Source organism: Heloderma suspectum, chromosome 17 (assembly GCF_057233095.1).
Source record: "Heloderma suspectum isolate Gila_16-S chromosome 17, 16-S_ref, whole genome shotgun sequence".
Lineage (NCBI taxonomy): Eukaryota > Metazoa > Chordata > Lepidosauria > Squamata > Helodermatidae > Heloderma > Heloderma suspectum.
This window is the reverse complement of record NC_139474.1, coordinates 17277748-17303574: the sequence shown is the minus strand read 5'-3', so window position 1 is coordinate 17303574 and position 25827 is coordinate 17277748. Positions and strand designations below refer to the sequence as shown.

Below are 25827 nucleotides of genomic sequence, written 5' to 3'. Positions count from 1 at the left end.
GTTTCTGTCTTCCAAAGTGTTAGCTACCCTGCCCAATTTCGTGTTGTTTGCAAATTTGATCAGCATTCCCTGCACCGCCATAAAACAAATAGCTACATAATGAGGCTAGGAAGGCCATGTAGTGAGTTGGTTAGTGAGCAAAAAAGTGGACTCCACAGTGTCCCCATATGCTGGAGGTAGACCTGTGTAAATTGGCCTCACCAGCAGCTTAATAGTGAATTAAGAAGCCCTTTCCCACAGCTAGACTATGTGTGTCATCTTAGACACGAGATAGATTTTGCTCTCCATGCTAGGCTGCTGGGCACTGTCCTCAAAGAAGGGGTGACCGATTTTCCAGACTGCAATGCTTTTGAGCACTTTTGGGGAAAAGATGCCCCCCTTTTCCTGAATGTGTGTGCATGGCCTGTTAGCTCCTGAGAGGGGAGAGAGGCATTGCCTGTCAAGCTCATGAGCCAGAGGTGAGCTAGCAGGAAAGCTTATAAGATCCAGCCCACAGACTTTGAGCTTTGGTCTTGGGCTAAGGAGCAATGTGAGCCGTGCCAACTTGGAGGACTTTTGCTGGTCCTGGAGGAACCCCTTCTCTTACTCTGATCCCCCCCCCCCCCACACACCCCAGCATACAGTGTGGCAGAGAACGGCTTGGTCAGCTGAAGAGAGGTGTGAGCTTCCTTTGCATGTACATATTTTGCATCCATTTTCGGTCAATAAACTATCATCCTCTTGCACAAGTGTCTTTCTTTCATCTTGGTAATCAAAAGAATCTACTTTGACTGGGACCTGACAGAAACAGAACCCCAGATCAATACAGGCCACTAGATTAAGTAACCAGTAATCTTATCCCAGATTGTAAATACGAAATATGTAGTAAGAAAACAAGCTCACTAGACTGGATACCAAGGGAATATTTTTGTGTCACAAACATACCTGTAATGCCAAGGAAGGCTAAAGTGTTCCATATGTTATGTGCATTAAACTTCATACGCCGCTTAATAGGTTTAGACTGTCCTCTACTCCCAGGCATTTAATGGTATACGATGGGACACCTACGCTAGCTGACTGAACATGTCTAGTATTCTGTTTAAATTGTTTGTAGCTGTTTACATTGTTTTAAATTTTGTGTATTTTAATCTTTTATGCTGTTTGTATCTGTGAATTGCTGTGAACTGCTCAGAGAGCTTCGGCTATTGGGTGGTACAGAAATGAAATTAATAATTCAATCTCATTTAGATATGAAGTTTAAGGGAGAAACGCTATCTTTTCTCCCTTAAATATCTTTATCTTTAAAGAAAGATAAATTGTAGTAAAACAGTTTAAATATATTTTATAGCATCCAAAAAGTATATAAAAGAGGCTCAGAACACACAACAGCCTTTAGGCTGTTAATCCTTTAATCCTTTAGGGTTAGGGCACTAGTATCTCTCAGGGTCAAACCAGACATGCTAGAACTCCTTCATTATCGTAATCTCCTGCTGATTTAAAAACAAATTCAGAATTGGCAGCCCTACACAGCTGCTTTTATGAAGAGGTGCTGGAGATGTTTTAATTCTTCCTTCTGGTACCGTTTTGATGTAAGAGCAGCACCGGGGGGGGGGGGAGGGGGGAGTTTAGATCAATGGGGGAAATAATACCTCCAAGGAATTCTGAGAGAAGCTGGACACATTTTGCTAAAGTGACACCAGTCACTACCACATCCCTAGTTAAGCCAGACAATAGGCCTGATCAAAACGTGGTTGACCTGACTGCTTCCGCAGCATTCTGAAAGCAATGAAAGATGTTTTTCCTTCTTAAAGAACCCACAAGCATTTTTTCCTTCCAAAACCCCCAGACCTTTATTTCAGGAAACCCTGTTTGTACATACATAGGTCAAACTTGACGTGTTGCTAGAATGAACAGGTAGCCAAGCAGTGATGGGCAAATGTACCCACACTCCTGTTTTATTTGTAACTGGGCTTCTCACAACCCTGCTGTGAACTCCCAAACCATCAGTCTGAGCTGGCTACTCTGGAAGTGGTGGTTAAGGGGCAAGGTTTCTGTCCCCACCCCACAAATGGCTGGAATGATGGTACAGCAGGAGTTAGGGAAAAGAGTATTTCCCAAGACAACCCATATCCTTATTTGGAATATTGGGTGCCCTGGGAAAGTAACATGCACCAAGGTGCTTGCAATGCTGTTATAGTGGAGTTCCAAACATCAATGGGAAGGCGGAAAAGGGTGGGGAGAATCTTCCCTGCCACCACCACAAAAGTGTGTTAGACAGAGTGGATGGGAGGCATTCACCAGCTAAGATTAAAATCATAGGCAGGCATTCACCAGCTAAGATTAAAATCATAGGCACTGTCCACACTGAAGGCAAGTATTATGGGGTTCAAATTACATACTAAGGTATTACAACAATAAAAAAAATATGCTCTCAGGTACACACACACAAATGGAATCTCCTGTCCAACACAGAACTAACCAATCCAGCATATAAATAATAGCCTGTTAGTAAAAAAAAATATAAGTGGCTCTTTTGAAGGAAGTCCTTCCCTATTTACTTTTGTTTAAAAGCTCATTTGTTAAAACAGAAGATAGTGCAGTTTCTTCTGTTGAAAATTATCTCCTCTCCCTCACTACATCTTGGTTATATTTCTCCTTTGCTTCTCGATAGGCTCAAGAGGTGCATTTCTAAGACCATGGAAACAAAAAAGAATTTCACAATAGTTTCTCACCTCATGATGCGAGTTCTTTACAAAAGCACATCTTGTAAACCAACCATAACAGCTCCTGCACTGGCAAAATACTCATATGGCAGCTTTTCCAGTAAGGCTAGAATGCCCTGGAAGAACCACATCCCAAAGTCTCAGGTGTGAAGTCAAATATTCTTCTCCACAGAAAGGCTTGATGTTTGTAGGCTCCAATGATATTTGGAACTTTCTGCTTCTAACTTTTCCAGTGAGTGAGTTTGGAGGAGAGAGTTCCAAGTCTCACTTGGAAGCTTTGAAGAATGTAATTGCTTTTGATGAAGTCTCTTGAAACCCATTGGGAACACACATGTATCAGGGATTTAACACTGCAGCTGACTGTTTTGTTTTTAATTGGCTCAAACAGCTGTGTTTTTGATCCTTCTTGCTGTTTTTTGATCCTCCTTGCTGTCCAAAGTGGCCCTGGGCTTGTTGGAAGCTGGACTGTGGAACACACATTATTCCATGCTCGCGATGTAACCACACTGCAAAGAGTTAACTTGAGTGCACACATAGATACTAATGTACCATCCCACTTTTCATAAATTAACTCAGCATACTAAATATCTATCTATCTATATAAAAAAAACCTATTTGACCTAAATAATTTTCTCTGAAACAACTGGCTATCTTGTATATAAAAAGAGATCCATCTCTCCAGCATTACAATATCTACACACCCTGCCAAAGGAGGGTTCCCCTGCCTGGGAAGAGGCTTGTTGCCAAGGAGATAGGAGGGCTGGCAACGCTAAGGGAGAGAGATGCTCTGAAGAAGACGTAGGTACCCTTGAATGGCTGAAGAAGGCTGGCTTTGCTTGGCAGTGGCCAGAGATAACCCTCTGAAAGTGCAGCACTGTGGCACAGAGGCTGGATGTATGAAACTCCAGCACTGATCGCTCTGGGTAACAAAAATAACTCCCAAAATAACAAAAACAACAGCATCAACCAGAGGATACTGGATGGGAAGAGAGGCATGGTTGGGGTTCAAATGGGTGAAAGAGGCCTGGAAAACTTGTTCAGTAGGGGTGAAATGCTTCTGTGGTTGTTGGCCCCGGCATGGGAGAGAGGGAGGCATCTAGACTGGGACTCTGATTGGCTCCGGTCGAGGCGACTGGTTTCAGGAGAAGAACTAACTTCCGCAGGGGGGCTCAGGAGGGTTACTCGGAACCTGCTTGTTGCTGAAGGGTTTCTTTGACTGCACTTGGATGAACAGAGCTAAAAACAGGCAGAGGGGGGAAAGAGAAAAAGAAACGGTGTAACTTGGCTGAATGGCATATTTTTAGGTCTCTGTTGAGGGAGGCTCCGATGACAATGGCTTGATCAAGCTGGCCATCAGCTATTCTTCGGAGGCGGGGGGCACACAAAGAAACATTGATTGTGTTATGCATGAACAGCAAATTAAAGTGCTAGGAGCTGGATTGGCGATACACACAAAACCACCTGTAGGAATCGGAAGACGTTACAGAAACCTGTGCAAGGAGCCGATACCTCAAAAGTCCGATGCTAGGCTGGGAAAGTTTTTCCTAACAAGGCATTACCTTGGCCAAGGCCTGTTGGGGTCCACATTCGAGCGGCTGGTAGGGCAAGAGCCCAAAGGAGGCAGAGTTCTGGATGCAACTCTTACCTTTGCTCGAGGAAAAATATAGAGTGATTTGCATCCAGGAATCTTCCTTGTGCAAGGTTCCCTCTATCAGCTTTGCAGTCGGGGGCAGAGAGGGACAGAATGAATCTTATCAGTGACAGGGCACAGCCTAGGGGAATTTGAGGTATGGTTTAACAGGCACAGAAGTACACATGTGGCCCATAAAGGTCGCCCACCTTGATTGCTTCCACTTCTGTTCCCCGCCCCCCCGCAAAAAAAGAAAAAATGGTGCCTATGAATACGAACTGTTTTTTCAGCTTGGTTCAGAAAAAGATTCATGCCTTATGTACAGATAGGCTTAGGCAGCTGGGATTAAGCTTGTTAAGGTATGGAGTTTCAGGTGCCTATTTCTGTTTGGCTACCGATCGGATTTTACTGAATATTTTGCAAGTCTCACCTCTGAACTGTAACCTGTTCCTTGCCTTTGGGAAGAGGGGTAGGCTAGGAAATAAAACATCTGATCACCCTGAATTATAGCCGGGGATAATGGGAGTTGTAGTCCAACATGCCGGGAGGGCACCAGGTCAGGGAGAGCTGGTCTAAGCTCACCAGCAGTGGGCTTTCTCAGGTTCCAGTTTTGGAGGGGAGTGTGTGTGGGAGAGGGAGTTATTTCCCCGTCAGTCCGGACACCTGTTGAACTGGAGAGATTAGGGACTGAACGTGGGACTTTGTGCATGGAAGAGGTGAAATCTGGATCTGGGCCCTCTTGGCTCACAGCTCAGAGGCTGGGCTGCTATGCTCTGCACCCCACAGAGAGAGATCTGTCTCAGCAGGCGATTCATAGAAATGCTTCCCGTCAGATGCCGCTTTGCCGCCCTCCAGTGGACAGCCGGTGCCCTGAGCCCACAAGCTCCTGCACTCGAGCGGAGGGGGTCGGCTGCCCCCTCCGCCCTCCCCAGACAACCATCAGGAGCGGCTACCATCTAGGGATGTAATAGATGCGACGTTACCTCCGTGAAGGCAACTGACGTGCATGTTTGTAGGGAATACAATCAGCAGCCATGGGGACGCCTCGAGCGGTAGCAGGACCACAGTGTGTGTGGAGGGTGGGAGTTTAAACCCTTTGCTCCCTGCCCTGGTCTGAGAAAAATGCCCCCCTGAAGCTGTTACTTGCTTTGGGAGTGACACGTCCTTTGGTACGGACGCAAGTAGCAGCTGGTGGCGATGGGATTTCCATCAGGACCATCGTTAAACCAGCTTTCCGCAACCTTGCGCCCTCCAGATGTTTGGGACTACAACTTCTCTCAGCCCTAACCATTGGCAATGCTGGCAGGGACTGATGGGAGCTGTAGTCCCTAAAAGCCTGTGAGCAAGAAGTCTCTCATTCTACTGATTGCAGATAAGCAGCTCTGGAAGCCTTTTTGGGTGAGGAGCAGGATAGAAGTATTTTAAATAACTAACTGTGTAGCAACGAGAAACGACAGGGTTAAAATTAGAAGTCTTCGCTGTATTGTGTCGGAACTAAACACTCCGCCCTCAGACTATTCTTGCATTTTACTTTCATTTCCTTATTCAGTCCTGCTTGCTTGCTCTGTCAATAGACAGTTTGCGACTTGGGCCTACGCAAGAGTGAGTTATGTTCTGCCTTTGTTAAATAAATGGCATTCATGCAATTAATGGCACGTCTAAGCTTTGAACTTGGATGGCGTTTTGCATTCATGCTCAGGTGGTGTTGAATTTGTTCCGCCTCCCCCCTCGGTCATCTCCCTTAGAAGATTTCATAACCATCGTTGCACCCTGTTTTTACACATCCCTTTTCTCAGGACAAAAAAGTAAAGTATTCCCTCTTCAAGCAGCTTCCCCCAGCATGGTGCTCTCCAGGCGTTTTGGACTACAACTCCCATCATCACATAATGGCTGGGGCTGATGGAGGTTGCCAAACCATCTGGAGGGCACCACTTTGGGCAAGGCTGCTCTAGCCTCTAAACTACACTGGGCTCTTGTAAACCAAGTAACCCCCAACTCCTTCTGCTACCCCCCCTTTGACCTGTCTTTCGGTGACTGTTGACCCATCGCCCTCTAGTTGCTGCTGGATGCAGGTGGAGTGTGGGTGGGTCATGATCTATGACCTCCCCTCCTTTTCCTCCTCTCTTCTCAGACCTCACCTCTGGAACGCTGGTATGAGACACAATAAAACGATACTTGAATCCCCCTAATAGAAGAGGTGATCTAAGGCCGCCTTCCTCACCCAGTCCCCAGTAGGGTTGGACTACAACTCCCACAATCCCCAGCCAGCATGCCCTGATGGGCTGGGACAATGGGAACTGTAGACCAGCACATCTGGGAGCAAGGTCAGGGAAGGCTGCTTTTAGGGATGCCACTCGCTCGTACTCAGAGCAGTTGAAGAGCGGCCAAAGGGCAAGTGTTCCACCCCACCACCCACCACTCATTCAGTGCCCGCTGACGGGTGGAATGGAGCGATTCCTGTATTAATGACTGTCCTGCTAACAGCTATGAAGGGCCAAGAAACACACAGCAGCAGGGCACGCCACAAGAAACGAACCTATGGAAGGCAAACAGTTCTGCCCTTAAAAGCAAGGGGAAATGTTTCCTGAAGGCAGCGGCATTGAAGGTTGGAACCTTAGCATGTGGCCAAGGAATTCCTACGAGAGCTGATCCCGTCTTCAGGAAGAAGGTCTTGGACTCGTACGTCTCAGGCCTACCTATCTGGGCTCCTGTGACTATCAGTTTAGCACACCTAGGATGCCAGTCCTTCAGAGCCAGACACTTAGAGCTGCCCAAACTGGCTCAAGCAAGCACATACCCGTGGCCTCCGCATGGAGGGTCTGCTCATCGATGCTCCGCACTAGGCCTGTTACAAACAGCTTCCTGCCTTCCATTCGGTCCAGTTTGCTCTCCACGACCACTACGGAGCCCAGGGGGATGGGCCTAAAAGGGTGACATATGCTCGTCAATAAGACATGGCTTCCCATTTTGTAGCTAAAGCATCACTTCTTCCCCCCACCCCCTGCCCCACCACCAGCCCCTTTCCTCAGCTGGGGTGAAAGAAGATGGATCAAGCAGGAAAAGTGGACTGGGAGCAGAGAAAGCACAGGGCCAAGGTCAAGGAGATGTTATGGATGGGTTCTTACCCAGAGGATCAAGCTAGGAGCCAATAAAAGCCCAAGAACGCCTTGAGGAGGAGTCAAAGTTCGCAATGACTACTAGATTTTACAAGCGTTTACCTTCGGACTTGAGAGGACTCTGGTTGCTCACAACTGGGTTTCGACTTGGCTTAAGGGCCTTGAGTCAAGTAAAGGACCAAGCCCAAAGGCCTGGAGCAGCTGAGGCAGGGAACAGTCCATAAACAGCTTCTCCTTGGTCGTATCAATCCCCACTCCTGAACTCCAGTTCTTATGCTTTCAGGGCCTACCAAGACCCACTTACCGCTTATAGTTGATGGTGAGGTTAGCGGTCATGGCTCTGCCAGCAATGCAGACAGCACACGTCCCAAGAGTGGCATCGAGAATGGTGGCAATGGAACCGCCGTGTGCAAACCTGGAAAGCAAAAAATACAAAAGGAGGAGGAGGATCAGGCAACCAAGGACAGGTGAATGCGGCGGTGTGCAAAGATGATGCAGAGTCCCCAGGTGTGGGACTTGGGGAAGGCACGGCTGGATTCAGAGGCATAAAGAGCTGGGGCTGGCGGGAGACACCAAGCGCCGTCGGATTGCCCTTTGGGAGAAGCTGCATTTCCCCGCTCTCCGGACACTGGACTTCAATGACCATCAGCCCTAGCCAATGGTGAAGGAGGATGGAAGTTGTAGTCCAACACTGGGAGGCCCTCACCTTCACCAGCCCTGCATTTTACAGGGAAGAGCAACGTCTAGTCCCCTGTATTATGGGTCGCGTAGACCCATTCAGTTTAAAATACAAAGACAAATACACCAAAATCAGGACACCAGCTACAATTTCTTCAGTTTAGCTGAAGTTTTCTTCAGTCAGGCAGCTGAGCTCTTGTTCGCGTGGTGATTAGAAAGAAATTAGACACCTGTTCAGTGATACGTGGGACCTTATCTGAAAGACAACTGATTACCTGTCTTTCATTGGGATGCCCTGGGAAGCCAGTCAACAGAAGATAAATTATATGACACCTCAAATTAGAGTAAAAATCACAACATAAGAGCACAAGTGTCAGAGTTTCAGGGACTCCTGCTTTACATGGACATCATCTGCTTTGAAGCAGTCTGTTTCCCGCCTCCCAGCTGAGCAGAGCAGAGCAGAGCAAGCTGCTCCAGCTGGTCCAGGGACTACAGAAGCAGGCAAGCTCCCAGAGAGCGAGCGAACAGGGGGAGCGAACAGGGGGAGCAAACAGGAGTTGGCCAGGGGAGTTCGGCAGGGGAGGTCAAGGGGGAGGCCCCTAACATTTTTTTTTATTTTTTTTTTTACTAACTTTTTTTCATTTATTTGTCTTGTAACACACACTTCCACACCAGTGGGACTCTGCTTTTAACCTCTACTGAGTAGAGGAGCAGGCACAGGCTAGTCTAGAACAATCACAAAGCTAGACACAAAAAGGGAAAAGAGGCTATGGAAGGACAAGACTCTCCAGTGGTGGTGACCTGCAAGGTGTGTGCAATGTTTGTTTTCTTGCCTGAGAACAACATGGCCTACACCTGCAACAAGTGCAAGTTGATCACGCTGCTGGAGGAAAAAGTAAGTGGACTGGAGCGGCGACTGTCAACCCTCCGGGGAATAAGAGAACACGAAGAGTTCTTGGACAGAATGGGGGAACTACAGCAGCAAAGGGCAGACCAGAAGCTTGAAGAGCAACAGCAAGATGAGGCAGTGGGAAATGCTGAGGTGAAGAAAAATGGAGTAGAGGATACTCCTTGGAAAACGGTGACAGTTAGGAGAAGAAGAACTAGACGCCACTCTGCACCAGTGGAAGCGGTGGAGCTGTGGAACCAATTCCAGGTACTTGCAGATGAGACTGGAGGACAGCCTGCAGAGGAAGAATCACAGGGGAACCTGCATGAGAGTGAGCAAGAGGCTGAAGGTCAGTCAAACAGAGGCGATGAAACCCAGGCCTACAACAAGAAGAAGAGAAGAGTGGTAGTAGTGGGAGACTCCTTGCTGCGTGGGATCGAGACCCAAGTATGTCGCGAAGACCCGTGGACTCGCCAGGTATGTTGTCTCCCGGGAGGACAGATTAGAGACGTGACTGAAAGGTTGCCTGCACTCATAAAGCCCACTGACAGGTATCCCTTTCTTCTCATCCATGTGGGAACAAATGATACCGCCAAGCGGAGCTACGAAGAGATCACGTCAGACTTGGAAGCTTTGGGAAGGAAACTCAAGAACTTTGGGGCCCAGATAGTTTTCTCATCCATCCTTCCAGTAGTTAGAAGAGGGATAGAAAGGGAACGAAAAATACTCCGGGTGAATGACTGGCTACGAAGGTGGTGCCGACGAGAGAGATTTGGATTCTGGGACCACGGGCTATACTTCCTGGAAGATGGGCTGTTGGCTAGGGATGGGTTGCACCTCACAAAGGCTGGGAAGAATGTGTTTGGCCACAGCATGAAGAACTTCATCAGGAGGGCTTTAAACTGAATCCTACGGGGAAGGGAGATGTAATGTTGGGGGTAACAATGGACGTAGGCGCATGCACTGCAATGGAGAGAACAGCTCTGATAGCGCCCAATAATAGTCTTCAGACACAGGTAGGAAGAAAGCCAGACTATGAAGCACATGGTCTTCGATGTCTATATACTAATGCCCAGAGTATGGGAAACAAACAGAACGAACTTGAACTCTTAATACAGGAGGGAAATTATGACTTGATAGGTATAACTGAGACTTGGTGGGATGACTCTCATGACTGGAATACAGCAGTTGAAGGATATAACTTGTTCAAAAAGAACAGGAGGAACAGAAAGGGAGGCGGGGTTGCACTGTATGTGAAAAATACATATCTCTGCACAGAAATACAGGAGGAGGAGCTTGGTAGCCCCATCGAGAGCATCTGTATCAAAATAAATGGAGCAAAGAATAAAAGGAACCTGATGGGCGGAATCTACTAGAAGAATCTATCTTCTCTGTGGGCTCTCCCACACTGGACGCCTTCAAGACGAGGCTGGACAGCCATTTGTCAGGGATGCTCTGACTTGGATTCCTGCATTGAGCAGGGGGTTGGACTCGATGGCCTTGTAGGCCCCTTCCAACCCTACTATTCTATGATTCTATGATTCTATGAAGCGGGATCGTTAAAAATCTGCCCTGGAGTACTGCTGTTCGCAGAAGATTAAGACCTGCAAGTACAAATGCTCTGCAAGTTCGTATATTCCTAAGACATGTCAGATAAGAAGGCGAGGTGCTGTAACTGGGCAAAATACCACAGGCTGTAGGAGAGCAAGTTCTGTTGGCCAGAGAGTACAGATCCAGTCTTTCAATATAATGTAACTGGGGTGGGTGGGGCTGAGCTCCAACACACAGAAACACCCCACTGAACCTAAATAAAGATGGCGCCGGAGAACAGCACTTGGCTTTGCAGCATGGCCATCTCAAAGAGGTTTTTTTAAAGTAATTTTTAAAAAGTCATAGGAAATACAACTGAAGTTGGGAGGGGCAGGAAGGCTGGTGAGCACCAACAGAGGTGTCTGCGGAGACACTGGTGCCCATGGGCACAACACTGGAAACCCCAGACATACAGTATCTAGATTCAGGCAATCTCATCACAGAGTTGCAGCTCATCAGGAAACACCAAAGCGTCTCTACAAACAAGGAAGTCGAGGATTTCTAAGTCTTACCCCGGAGGTCCCTCAAGATAGGGGCCTGGTTGGAACAAACACACCACCCTCTTCTCTAACAGGTTCAGGAACATGGCGTATTCAAAGCCCACACCTTCAATGTCAATGTTTCGGAGAAAGTGACGGGTGCCTTTGTCCTTCAGCTCATGCTCTTGCCTCATCGTTTCTGTGGGAGCAACAGTAAAAAACAATGGCTAGGTTCCTCTTGATTACTCCGATTCATGAAGCTGGTATCAGTGGCTCTATTGTCAGTCTGTTATCACTTATAAGTGCATGGAATTTTCTCTGTGCTGTACAGAGACTAATCCCCCTGCCCTCAAGACACTAGCTGGCTGCAGGTTTACAATCCCAGGGGTGGGCAATGTTTTATCCTATAACTCCCATCATGCCTCACCATTAGCTAAGCTGGCTAGGTGTTGCTGATGGGTGTTGCATGATAAGTTGCTCACCCCTGTAACAGACACTACGCAGAGGGAACGGGAAGGGAAGACGAAGAAAGCCGTTCAAGTGCCAGTGCTTAAAGTTTCATAACTGATCTTTCAGTGACCTGCTGGAGCAATCACTGAGATCGAGACTGTTCTGGGAGAGGAGTCAACACAGCAGTTGGTCTCAGGATAACTGGACGAAAGGGCTTTGCCGCTCCTTTAGACACAGCCGGGTGAAAATGCTCAAGTCTGTCATCCACACGAGACTGCCTCCACCCCTACCTCCCACCACAGTCTTTACACTCAACCAGCAATGCTCTCAAGCACAATGTTGGAAGGGTGCACAGAGATACGAAAGCAGTGCAAGACGGTTTTTTAAAAATTGAGCCTGGATGGTTGGGGGCCGGGGATAAAGACAGATAGTGGGAAATAGTTAATATATTATGAACATTGAGGTGCTAGAATGAGAAGAGCTAGGAAGTCTAAACTAAACAAGAAACAAGCCTGCCCTTAATTGTGCTTCTATCTTATCCTAACCATGGTCTTGGCCAATTAAGTTATTTTTGTAGGAATTCAGGATAAGAGAGGGAGTCATGCAAAGCTCTTAATAGGGGGAAAAGAAGAAAAGCTGTAGCAGAAGACAAGAAGGGAAATAGGACCATTCCACCAGCTCTGCTGAAAGACCACTTGCTCCCCTGCACCAATTATCCTTTGATGGTGTGTATTTTTAGACTGTAAGCCTGCAGGCAGGGACTGTCTTGTTTTTATTGACTGACTGTAAGCTACCCCAGAAGACTTTTTGGCTGAGAAGTGGGATAAAAATGTGTTAAATGAAAAATTACCCCTTGATCCGACTCCGAAGCTGCTTTGTGGCTTTGGAGGTGGGCCCGATTCGGCTCAGGCTGATTTGGGGGGCCCCTGACACGACTTGGCCCTGAAGTGGGATTTGGCTGGCTGACTCCTGCTTCAGGCGCCCCCCCCCGCCACCCCCATGCAAACCCCCAGCTCCTTACCTGGGCTGCCGCCACCTCTGTCGCTATCCCTGCCACCACCAGCTCTTGAGGCGTGGACATGCGCCTGCTCTTATCGCAGGCAGTTGCCATTTTTAAAATGGCACCTTCCTGGAACTTCCAGGAAGTCACCATTTAAAAAATGGCAACTCCCTGCAGTAAAAGCTGGCGCACATCCACACCTCAAGAGCAAGCGGCGACGGCAGTGGCGGCTGCAACGATGGAGGTGATGGGCAGCTCAGGTAAGGACCTGGAGGTGCCAGCGTGGCTGGGTGGGGGTGCCAAAGCGCCCCCTCCACTTCACCTCGGGCTGAAGCAGTGCACAGCACTAATAAAAATAATCACCACTTTAAAAGCAAGACCTCCCTTGCCTGGAATATGTTCCAAAAGATGCCTGTAAGAAGGCAGCTTTCTCCATGTCCCGTCTTCTGCCATCTCTGTGAATCTGTTGAACTGACTCAGCATGTCCTGGCTCCAGCTGGAGTTGGGGAGGGCGCAGTCCTTTGCCTTCTCAGTCTGAGAAGACGAGACCTGGAGAATGAAGGTAGAGCATGAACGTGAGAGAGGCCACGGAAGGTGGACGTGGAGGAGCAACAGGATCCAGGCTCCACCACAGCAAAGCCTGACCTGGCACCAGCTACCTTTCCTGCCAGAGACGTGTTGCAGCCTGCCTCCTTTCTAGAGGCTCTGATGTATTCCAAAACTCCTAGACAGCATCAGAGGATTTGGACACAGCTGGTTGACCAGACATTCGGAGCCTTTTCTCACTTTTGGTCAGGATTTTTTTTGAAACGTACATCAGGTTTTCATTCAGAAATGAAGACAGATGACCCCTTACAAGAGACACAGATGTCCATTTGCCCCACTGTCTTCCTTCCTACATTGGCCAACCTGACCACGGCATGAAACTACACAAGGACAAGGGCCCTCCCCTGGTGCTTGGCCTTAGTATCCATTCAGAGGTACACTGCCTCTAACCATGGAAGCTCTATGTAGTTAGCATCACTTCTACCCGTCAGTAGTCCTCTCTTCCTAAAATAATTTTATCTACTCCTTTAAAAAAAAAGGAAACACAACACAAACATATAAGCTCCTGGCTGTTATTACATGTGAAATATTTAAATTGAGAGCCAGTATAGTGTAGTGGTGAGAGTGATGGACTGGGAGCTGGGAGATTTGGGTTCTAGTCCCCACTTGGCCATGGAAGCTCACTGGGTGACTTTGGGCCAGTCACAGACGCTCAGCCCAACCTACCTCACAGGGTTGTTGTTGTGAGGATAAAACGGAGAGGAGGATAATGTAAGCCGCCTTGGGTTCCTTGCAAGATGAAAAAAGGTGGGATATCAATGCAATAAACAAACAAACAAACAAACAAACAATCTTATGGCAGTGAATTCCATAAAGGAGTTATGCACTCAGTGAAGAAGTGCTTCCTTCCGTCTGCCTTGAACGGCCAATCCGTTTTTGTTATGTTCGGGGTTTGCACTTGACAAAGAGGGAACAGGTGACTGGTTGGAGTGTGGAATGTTAAACTAAGTGGGAGAGGGCGTTGAAGGGAGCATGGAATAACAGTTGGGAATGGGTGGGAAGTAGTTTTCTCATACACCTATTTGCTGCATCTTATGCGCCCTGCCTAGCGTACTGCTGTTTCATTCATTTTGTGTCCATCACTTTGTGAGGACTTGCCAGCCCTAACTGCATTCACCTCAGACCTCAGTTGAGCAGGGCTTTGGTTTCATTGGCCCCCCAATTAACACTCTGCCCGCTGTTAACCATGGGTAACTGTCAGTGAAACCCACACTTAAATGGTCTGAATGCCTGCCTCAGTATCAACACTTCCACTGTGCTGTGGGCAAAGTAACCCTGTGACAAGAACATAAATGAAACTGAGGGCGGGAAGTTCACAAGAGACAAAAGAAAGTTCTTCTCAAAACCAAGGAAGAAGATCTTAGGTTTCATTAGGAAAAGTGGCACTTCTTTTTCCAGCGCTCCCAATACTCACCGCGGCATTCCGTAACGGTGTGCGGGAGGAACGCTGCAAGGTCTCCTCAGATGCTGCTACTGCCTGCGAAACATCTCTGGGGGCCGTCCAGCGAGCGAGCCCCTTTGTCAGCCAACGACAGCTCCTCAACATGGCCTGCACAGTAGAAGCTGCACGGCCCTCAGGAATAGGACAGGCTTCAGCTGTTCTTGCTGGTTATGATGCAGCTAGAAGGAACACGGATATAGGAGGTCACAGCCACCAAGGAAAAGCAGCCCAGTCAGGCTTTTGCACAGGAACTGCGAACTGGCAAGAAGTTCTGCAAGGAAACAAAATATTCTCCGCAACTGAGTATCACACGTCTCAGAGGAACTCCTACCCACGTTATTCCAAAGTCAGACTTGTAAGACACCAAATGAGGTGGTGGGGGGGTTAAAACCAAATAATAAAAAAAGCACAAAGATTAGACTAGATATTGTGGCCATGGGTTCTCAAGATGGAGAATGCAGGCTGAATGGATTAGTCCCTGGTAGATGCTGATCAGATTCCACCTAGTATTCTAGGACAAAGGAGCAATGACTGACCCCCACTTCTGAAATTGTAAAGGCCGGCTGCAAACCCAGGTCTGTTTCTTGCCTTGGGCAAAGCACGTACGCTCTTGGCTAGGCAGAGGAGAGAAACATGGACGTCTTTACCTTAGCATAGCTGTAGTTCCATTTTAGGGGGTATATTAGGTAAAAAGTAAACTTAAGCCTAATTGTGCAACATCGCCTAGTAGTTAGACGGAAGAGAACGATCAAAATGCGAGGTCCCTCTCCAGGCGGCGGAAAATCACCTTCCTCCGCCGGCAGATTGTGCTCTGAACAGCTGCGCATCCCGGGTCTCTTTACTTCATCTGTCGGCCTACCCAGGAACCTGCCCGTTTCGTCCAAGGAAAGGCAGGCGGGAGTTGCAGCCGGCCTCTATCACTTCAGAGCGGGGGGAGCGGCTTCTTCACTCCAGGATGGCGGGTGGAGTTCAATACCTGCAGCACCGACCAGTGACCTGCGGCACAATCCTGTGGACGGTTAGATGGGGGGAAATGTCCCAGGCCTCCCAGCATCCCCAGCCGGGCACGCAAGTCCTACAGCCCCAGCATTCCCCAGCCAGCCCTACGGCTGTCGCCTCGCGTGACCTCCAGGGTGACCCCCAGGGTGACCTCCCCCGTCTTCGGTGACCTCTGACCCCGGTGGGGCTGCCGGGGGGCCTCACCCGCTCAGCCCCGACTTCCTCTCCCCTCCCGGCCCTCGCTCCCTTTTCCTCCTCTGCCTCACACAGGACTGAAGAGCCGCCGGCTGGCTTCCGGTGACGTCAGCTGGGAGCCGTAACCGCTTCCGGCTCCCTCCGGCAACGGCTTGCCGGCTTTTGCGCATGCGCGCACTCCCTCCCACCCCTCCCTCCGCTCGACTGCGTGACGTCACGCCAAGACGCTTTCTCTGGCTCTCCGAGGGATCAGAATCCTCGAGGCGGAGCCGGCGTCGACGCTCTGCGCGTGCGCGAGCCTCTCGCCGCCTCCCCCTCTGACGCTCTGCGCGTGCGCGAGCCTCTCGCCACCTCCCCCTCTGACGCTCTGCGCGTGCGCGAGCCACTCGCCGTCTCCCCCCTCTGACGCTCTGCGCGTGCGCGAGCCTCTCGCCGCCTCCCCCTCTGACGCTCTGCGCGTGCGCGAGCTTCTCGCCGTCTCCCCCCCTGACGCTCTGCGCGTGCGTGAGCCTCTCGCCGTCACCTTCTCTGACGCTCTGCGCGAGCTTCTCGCCGTCGCCCCCTCTGGCGCTCTGTGCGTGCGCGAGCCTCTCTCCGTCACTCCCCTCTGCGCGTGCGCGAGCCTCTCTCCGTTCCCCCCTCTGACGCTCTGCGCGTGCGCGAGCCTCTCGCCGTCACCTTCTCTGACGCTCTGCGCGAGCTTCTCGCCGTCACCCCCTCTGACGCTCTGCGCGTGCGCGAGCTGCTCTCTGACTTCCTCTTCGACGCTGTGCGCGTGCGCCAGCTTTTCGCCCGCTTCCTCTCCTCCCCTTTCATCACCATGGCAAGGGGGCGACGGACGCGGCGAGGCAAGCCACGCCCAACGCCAATTCGTCGCCTTTGAAGTTCTATATTTCCTGATATTTACGCTTAAAAAAAAAACACCATTGCGCTTCACTCTTGGTATTTCCCCCTCACACGCAAACACGCCCTTTGATTAGCTCTGGGCTCTGTCAATCAAAGTATAGACTCCAATAAGATGCCTCCTAGATTCATTTTCCAACCTTCATTCCCCCCCCGCGCTAATACCTGACTCTGATTGGGAAACAGAACTGTCAATCAAAGGCGTGTCGGCTGCCCACCCACAATTGTAGCAATCTGATTGGGCAAGGGTTGAGCCAGAGGAGGAAGAGCTTAAGCCTTTTCTGAGTAATTCTTACTTTTCATTGGACTAGATGAGCGCCAGTCTAACATTTCCCTTTCTTTTCCTCCATCCGTGATTGTGACTGGACAAATCGAATGCCACTCAGTTTAACGGCTTTTCTAAGCAATACGTGCATCTGATTGGTCCAGAGGAGTGCCAGTCAAATCCCAGTGGGCGGCTCTGGCTAGTTGGGCGGGGATGCTGACAATCTGCGCCGTAAAGCAGGCTCTGAGTTTTTGGCGGGGCACTCTGCATACGCTCAGAGGCACTGAATCTTTCTTGTCTATAAACGTTCTGATATACCAGAGTGACTCTGCGTCACTAATTTAAATTAGTGACTCTAATTTAAATAATTATTAAAAAAAATATTATTATTATTATTTCCCTTAAAAATTCAAGGTGCAATTTCCCTGTGCCGTTATCACTTTCATATATATTATTGATTCTGGTAGTGGGATGAAAATCTGGTGGAGCGTGCAGAAAGGGAAAACACGTCCCCTGCTCCAAACACAGGTGATGTCAGCATCTGGGGCGATGGGCTCTGTGCCTCTGAGCATATGCAGAATTCCACCCCCCCCCAGAACGTACGTCCTTTGAAAAATAAATAAAATAAAGCTGAGTGCGAAGTGTCCCTGAGCATGTTCAGAATGCCTTTCCATCGCAGAGGGAAACTGGGCCTCCCGGTTGCATTCATGTGATGCAGCCTTCCCGAACCCGGCTGGTACCGTCCGGATGCTTTCAACTCCGACTCCCATTCGCCCCAACCAGCACAGCCATGGCTGGGAGCAAACTTTGTTTCTGAAAAAACACCAGGTCTCTTGTCTCCAGCCGTCCCAAACCTGGGGGCCTCCAAATGTTTCGGATGACAGCTCCCAACATTCCTGACATTGGGCCATACTACCTGGGGCTGATGGGAGTTGAAATCCAAAACATTTGGAGTGCGACCGGGTTGGGGGAAGGCTGACGCAGAGACTTCCTTCCACGCTGTTTCCGAGGCGGGGTTTGTTTCCAGCTGCCTTCCGACGCAAGAGGGAGCAAGCGGACTAGCCACTGTCCCGCGGCCTCCAGACAGCCGGGGTGGCATCCTGTGCCAACTATGGGTCTCTGGCAATGATTTGCAGTGCTTTCAGGGCGGATGGCAAAAAGCCTCTGTCTCCATTAGGCCGAAGAAACGTGATCAAATGCTGACAAAGAAAAAAGAACAGGAACGCTGTGTAACAGCGGCACGAAACTTTACCCCATGAATAATTGAAAGAAAAAGAAAAATGCGGCGTGTGGCGAATTTATGCCTGCAGCTCTCTGGCTTAGATCTCTCCGTGGGCTGTACCGCTTCATAGAATCATAGAATAGTAGGGTTGGAAGGGGCCCGTAAGACCATCAAGTCCAACCCTCTGCTCAGTGCAGGAATCCAAGTCAGAGCATCCCAGACAGATGGCTGTCCAGCCTCGTCTTGAACGCCTCAAGTGTGGGAGAGCCCACCGCCTCCCTAGGTCATGGGTTCCATTGTCGTATTGCTCTAACAGTCAGGACATTTTTCCTGATGTTCAGCCGGAATCCGGCTTCCTGTGACTTGAACCAATTATTCTGTGTCCTGCATTCTGGGATGATGGAGAAGAGATCCTGGCCTTCCTCTCTGGGACAACCTTTCAAGTCCTTGAAGAGTGCTATCCTATCTCTCCTCAGTCTTCTCAAGGCTAAACATGCCCAGTTCTTTCCGTCTCTCCTCACGGGGCTTTGTTTTCAGTCCCCTGATCATCCTCGTTGCCCTCCTCTGAACCCTCTCCAGCTTGTCTGCATCCTTCTTGAAATGTGGCGCCCAGAACTGGACACAGGACTGCGTATGAGGCCTAAGCAGTGCTGAGTAGAGGGGAACTGGTACTTCCTGGGATTTGGAAGCTATGCTTCTATGAATGCAGCCCAAAAGGGCATTGGCCTTTTTTGCAGCCACATCACACGGTTGGCTCATCTTCAGCTTGCAATCGACAACAATTCCAAGATCCTTCTCGCTTGTAGCGTTGTTGAGCCACGTATCCCCAAGTATTCAGACTGATGGCAGTGGGGGTGGCATGATGGAATGCTTCCCCATGCAAGAAACAAACAGAGAACTACGTCCCTGCATATAGAAAATTAGCATGTCAGGTACAACTTTAAGCTAAAAGCCTGGCATGCTGGCTTTCTATGATGAGGGATAAAACATAAAATAAAAATAGAGGAGCGTTCACTCATATGAACCCCACCACCATCACCTGAAGTGGCAGAAGCTCAGTCTTTCAGGCAGAATTAGGGCTCTGATCTCAGATGGGAAAAGTATGACTCTGTTGTAGGCTGCCTGATTCAACTGAGAACAGGTTTCCTGCCCTTCTGATCACCACACTGGGGGCAGGACCTGGTACCTGTGGGCTCTTGCCGGGACAACTGCTGACATCTTTATAGATCCCCCCTCGCCCCCAGGGGGTTGCTGCTCTGTTTTTCAATTTTTCCGTTGCCTGAGTGCAATTTTAATTTCCCACAGAGCCTCCAATGTAATGTTACTCCTAAGTATTACAGGGAATGTAAATGTTTCTTCCCCCTCCCCTGCCCAGCCCTGTTCCCATGCATGGATCCAGCCCTTACCGCACCAAACGGAAAATGTCAGGAGGTTTCGCTTCTCTCCATCCCTGTAGCACTGTGATGGGAGAAGCGGAACCTGCCCAAATTCTCCACAATCCCGTGCAGATCTTAAAGCCACAGGAAACCTGTTCCCTGTGTGGAACCTAGGAATTCTGTACAAATAACGTGTGTGTGTGTGAGGCCTGTGGGGAGCATTTTGGAACGTTCAGAAATGTTTCACATTTGTTCTTTTGGACACCCTCACAACAGTCGGGTAACGTGAGTCAATATGATGAGCCCCTGTATTGTTGATGCTGATGTACTGGAGATTTTTAGTGGGGTGGTGAAGGGATGAGGCTGAGAGAGCGTTCAGCTACTGAATATTTGGCCAAGCTGACCCAAGTTTAACCAGGTTACGGTTAGACATTGGGTGTGATGGGAGTTCCAAGCCGGTGCTGAAAAGCAAACCTCCCACCCCGCTGCCATTGCGGCAGTCAAAGTGGCTTTCCCTTGCAAAGTTTGCAACGTTTTCATTTTTCTTTAAATGGACAGAGGCTCACTCCCTGTGCCGTTACAACCACATAAAGAGCAAAAAGCGACAGCTGAGGATTTCCCTCTCCATGGCTGATATTTGGAAAGGTTTGGAATGTTTTCCCCTTCCGGTGATGTTTATAATAGGTGCTCTCTCTCTCTCTCTCTCTCCCCCCCCCCCATACATATATGTATATTATTTTAATACACCTAAATTATTATGTGTGTGTATTTAGATAGATAGATACACTCACATACACCAATTTCAGAATTCTACGCCAAACTCTGCAATGACAAAAGCCGCACTGTGCAACCTGCGCGAAACATGAGAATGCCAAAAATGTGCACGCTGTCCCTTTCTTTTGCGTCATTTATCCTCCCCCTGCTGCTCGTGTGAGGAAGGAGGGGACAGAAGCTAAGACAGGCTACCACAGCCGCCCCGCAGCTCTTCCCGCTGAAATCTGGTTTAGCCATCCCCTCCAGCGGCTGAGATTTTTCTCCAAGCTCCCGCACAGATCCTTCAAGGTGATTGTTACGATCATAAGGTCTAGAAACTTGAAAGTTCAAGAGAAGTTCAGGAAGCCGGATTCTGTGCCCCACACCGCGTTCCGTGACCGTTTTTGCTCTCCTTATGTGGAACTGTGGCATAAACCCGGCCCTGTTGTTGACGCACTATTTTGGCACGTGTGTGTGTGTGTGTGTGAACCACATCAGGGGTGCAGAACTTCAAATCTGCCCCCCTCCCCGTTCCCCAGAAGGCCGCACTCCTTCCCTTGGCCTCTGCCCTTTCCCCCAACCACTGATCTTTTTGTGGTTTCCAACATTTGTGGAATTTCTCCCCCCTGCCCCACCGCGCCCCGATTCCAAAAGGTTGATATGCCTCGCTGAAGGCTGAGTTCCTGGCAGGAAGAGCTTTACGCTAAAAAAGGCTGGTAGTGTGGGGCCTGGCCCTTGGCCTCCAGCCTCGCCCACCACTGCAGTGCGGCCCCCGAGGGATTTCCCAAAATGGAATTCAGGCCTTGGGCTGAGAGAGGTTCTGCATCCCGGAAGCAGATCTTGGACAGAGAGGAATGTTGTCCTCTCCGTAACGCTGCACAAGCGACACTGCAGCCCCCCGAAGTGAAGCAAGGAACTGGCCGAGGACCTCGTTTCCTTGGCTGCAGTTCCTACGCAGCAAAAACGAGCAGGTCCGGAAGATACGGCCGGGGCCTTTTCTTCCCCGGCCGAGTTGATGGATGATTAGGGTGGTGGTGGAAGGGATGCAGCCTTCCTCAACCGGGGCCCCTCTGGATGTTTTGGACAACAGCTCCCAGAATTCCCGACCGTTAGCCATGCTTGGCTGTGGCTGATGGGAGCTGAAGTCCAACACATCTGGAGGGCAGCGGATTGGGGAAGGGTGGAGGAGAGTCTCCACTCCCTGAGGCAGGAGGATAGAGAGCCTGTTAACGCGACCGTGGGGAGAGGAACAGAGAAAGATAGCTCGAATTAAGCACACCCCAAGTCAGGGGTGTCGATCCTCTTTCAGCCAGAGGGGTTTCGGAGGAGTGCTTGTAGTCTTTGCTGGGGCCAAAGTCCTTCAACTCCCAGCATTCCCCAGCCAGCCAGAAAAAAGTCCTACAACTCCCAGCATTCCTCAGCCAGCCAGAAAAAAAGTCCTAAAACTCCCAGCATTCCCCAGCCAGCTATGCAAGTCCTACAACTCCCAGCATTCCTCAGCCAGCCAGAAAAAATGTCCTAAAACTCCCAGCATTCCCCAGCCAGCCAGAAAAAAGTCCTACAACTCCCAGCATTCCCCAGCCAGCCAGAAAAAAGTCCTACAACTCCCAGCATTCCCCAGCCAGCCAGAAAAAAGTCTTTCAACTCCCAGCATTCCCCAGCCAGCCATGTAAGTCCTACAAATCCCAGCATTCCCTAGCAGGTCAGCCAGCCAGAAGAAAGTCCTACAATTCCCAGCATTCCCCAGCCAGCCTGCCAGAAAAAAGTCCTTCAGCTCCCAGCATTCCCCAGTCAGCCTGCCAGCAAAAGTCCTACAACTCCCAGCATTCCCCAGCCAAAGGCAAAAAGGGGTGGAGCCACAAAGACTAAAAATGCCAGCGCACTTTAGTTTAAAGCTGTTATTGCCCATGACTAAGCCTTAGGAGAGGCATTTCAGCAATTTAGAATGGGGGGTGGGGAATGCACAAAAGCTGGGATAAAAACTACCCGTGGTTTGAGGGAAAGGGGTGGGGCAGAAGGAAGGGGGTGTGGCTACCTGAGGTTTGCCACGCCCGAAGGAAACATTGCAGCCCCCTATGGAGAGCAGAGCTGAGATCCTTGCGGGTGGGCAGTCCAGAGGCCATCCCGGCCCCGCGCTCACCTAGGAGCCCGACATCCTTGGGGGAGCATTCCTGCTTCGATTGTCTTCAAGGCGACGCCGGTGCCTGACCCAGGGTCCCGGGCGAGGCTTTGCTTTCCCCGCTGGAAAATGTGAATTATCTCCCCGGCGTGGCAAGCCGTTTTGGGGAGGCGCCGGGAAAGTGGACTGCGAGTCCGGAATGCAGTCGGGGCAGAACGCAGTCCGACAGGCACGGGAAATGTGACTTCTTTTTTTTCGTTTTTGTTTATCACCCACCCGAGGCTGGAATTCAACTCCCAAACCCAGGAAGATCCACCAGACTCCTTCTGGGCTGAATCCTTCTTGGCCCCGGTCCACAGGGCCTGCTGATATACCCAAGGCTGGCTTTACTGCCTGTCTCATACCGAGGATAACTTCGTAAGCCTCGCCCCTTAGACACAGAATCATAGAATCACAGAATCATGGAATAGCAGGGTTGGAAGGGGTCTGTAAGACCATCTAGTCCAACCCCCTGCTCAACACAGGTATCCAAGGCAAAACATCCCTATAGAGTCGTAGAATAGCAGGGTTGGAAGGGGTCTGTAAGGCCATCTAGTCCAACCCCCTGCTCAACACAGGTATCCAAGGCAAAACATCCCTATAGAATCATAGAACAGCACGGTTGGAAGGAGCCTGTAAGACCATCTAGTCCAACCCCCTGCTCAATGCAGGTATCCAAGGCAAAGTACCCCTGAGAGGTGGCCGTCCAGCCTCATCTTGAATACCTCCAGTGTGGGAGAGCCCACCACCTCCCTCGGTAATGGGCTCCATTGTCGTATTGCTCTAACTGTCAGGGCGTTTTTCCTGATGTTCAGCCGGAATCTGGCTTCCTGTCACTTGAGCCCATTATTCCGTGTCCTGCACTCTGGGATGATGGAGAAGAGATCCTGGCCTTCCTCTCTGGGACAGCCTTTCAAGTCCTTGAAGAGCGCTATCCCATCTCCCCTCAGTCTTCTCAAGGCTGAACATGCCCAGTTCTTTCAGTCTCTCTTCATAGGGCTTTGTTTCCAGTCCCCTGATCATCTTTGTTGCCCTCCTCTGAACCCTCTCCAGCTTGTCTGCATCCTTCTTAAAGAGCAGCGCCTAGAACTGGACACTGAGCAGAGGGGAATCGCTTCCCGTGATTTGGCAGCTATGCTTCTCTTCATGCAGCCCCAAATGGCTCTCGGCATCGCCTTCGGGCAGCATGCCAGCCTTTCCCAGCACACAGAAATGTGAACACTACGAGACGCGCACACACACACACAAAATCGTCATTATCACCAGTTTATTTGTACGCCGCTTTGCCAACGCGGCTGACAACAACGCCGGAGATTTTACACAATAGGATATGCCGTTGCAAAATAATGTACAGTTCCAAATAATAGCACGGCTTGAATGACCGTACGCACACGGACGTCTCGCATTATAAACCCACAGCAGGATTAAACAAGCCAGGGATTAGTAACGATACTACAGTCAAACAACGGAGAAATATTACATGTCCAAACAGCAGAAATAACTCCAGGGGCAGCAACCATCTAGGTGGAAGGTGCCCTATATGGAAATTTTCCCTATAAGCAAAGGGAATAATTTTTCCTATAATTTCCCCTATATTTTCCCTATAAGGAAAGCAGGGCCATATAGATTTCCATACAGATGTGAAAAAAGAGCCACCAAAAACCGGAATCCCAGACCAACGCAGGAACAGGCCTTTCCCAGCACACAGAAATGTGATGGAGCGAACTGCAGGTGGGAAAAAGGAGAAATTGAGGGAAACTCAAATTGACAGATTTGGACATCCCGACTGCCTTCTATTCTCTCCCTCATTCTCTCTCTCTCCCCACTGCGGTACAGGGCCGGCTGTACGATGTGACTGTTTTTTCCTCGTCACAAACCTCTGTGGTTTACTGTTCGGCAGGAATGAGTCAGGGCCTTACTCACAGGAAGGGTTTTCCTTTAAAAAAAGAAGAGAAAAAAAGGCAATTCAAACCAGTCACTTGGTTACTGAGGCCCTTCGGAGAGTGAAGCACTGGGAGAACACCTTCTCCAACCTTCATTTATGGTGGCCGTGTGTCCTCCTTTACAGATCGCAGTTCTATGTTTGAAGGGCTCTTCAGCCCAAGTCCAGTTGAAAGGGAAGGAACCCAAAGGGTTACATCCAATGTTAGTCTAACTTAAGCCCCATTCATTTCAGTGGGTCTACTCTAAGTAGGACAAACATTGGGCACAACCTGCAGAAGGTTACATAGGGTCCTTGATGTTGCTCACCACCAACTGGACAGCAGAATGAGTGGGGACCTGGGTCACCCGGTCACAGCCTTCTTCTCCATCATCCCAGAGTGCAGGACACGGAATAATGGGCTGAAGTGACAGGAAGCCAGATCCCGGCTGAACATCAGGAAAAACTTCCTGACTGTTAGAGCAATACGACAATGGAACCCATTCCCTAGGGAGACGGTGGGCTCTCCCACACTGGAGACGTTCCAGATGAGGCTGGACAGCCACCTGTCAGGGATGCTCTGACTTGGATTCCTGCATTGAGCAGGGGGCTGGACTCGATGGCCTTGTAGGCCCCTTCCAACCCTACTCTTCTATGATTCTATGACTGCTACGATGAGACGTATTGTATTTCTACATAAATGCCAGTAGATATTTCTGATTTTGCATCTATCCATATAAATCTGCCCATGCCAATTTTAGGCAAATCACAAATCAGTGCCCTCTTTTGTCCTTGTTTCCCTTTGGATGCTTTATTTAATTCATGCATTTATTTTATTATTACATTTATATCCCGCCTGGTTTCCTCTTTCAAGGAACCCACAGCGGCTTACATGGTCCTCCCCCTCTCCATTTAATCCTCACAACAACCCTGTGAGGTAGGGTAGGCTGTGAGTCAGTGACTGGCCCAAAGTCACCCCGTGAGCTTCATGGCCGAGTGGAGACTAGAACCCGGATCTCATGAGTCCCAGGCCAGCACTCAAACCACTTAACCACACTGGCTCTCCCTACCCATATGCAGGACATTGGGAAAACAGCTCTATCCCACTCTTTTCCCCCAGTGGATGACATTCAGAGCCATGCCGCCTCGAATCCTCAAGGCAGCGTATAGCCAGGGCCGGTCCTATCGTAAGGCAGAGTGAGGCAACCACCCCAGGTGGCAGATGCAGGAGAAACCAGTGGCCACAGATCCCAACAGTTCTTCCTGACACCGACACTCTAACCACTACACTACGCTTTACCTGTTTTGGGGCGATGCGTATGTAGCCACCCTACCAGAACTTCACCATCCTATGGCCGGAAGCGGAGAATACAAAGCTAACAAAAACATCCCGGCAGAGGTCTTCTTGCAGGTCGTATTCATGCGCTGCCTCTTGTAGTGCATGCATGCACACT

General features: G+C 49.8%; 1 protein-coding gene across 21 annotated transcripts; it reads right to left on the bottom strand.

Moving 5' to 3' along the window:
- Positions 1-1802: 1802 nt before the first annotated feature.
- Positions 1803-16730, bottom strand: THEM4 (thioesterase superfamily member 4). Of its 21 annotated transcripts, none has more exons than XM_084824126.1 (8): positions 16454-16730; positions 15369-15577; positions 14555-14852; positions 12924-13083; positions 11118-11283; positions 7753-7863; positions 7130-7254; positions 1803-3938 (listed from the first exon to the last, which is right to left on the bottom strand). In XM_084824126.1, the coding sequence occupies exons 3-8, from the start codon at positions 14684-14686 to the stop codon at positions 3853-3855; spliced, it is 780 nt and encodes a 259-aa protein (XP_084680252.1). In that variant the 5' UTR covers positions 14687-14852; positions 15369-15577; positions 16454-16730; the 3' UTR covers positions 1803-3852. The 21 variants fall into 21 exon arrangements, with proteins under 21 accessions (XP_084680252.1, XP_084680247.1, XP_084680259.1 ...); XM_084824121.1 differs by having other exon boundaries at positions 16299-16514; XM_084824133.1 differs by having other exon boundaries at positions 14555-14760; positions 16454-16510.
- Between the last annotated feature and the right edge of the window lie 9097 nt (positions 16731-25827).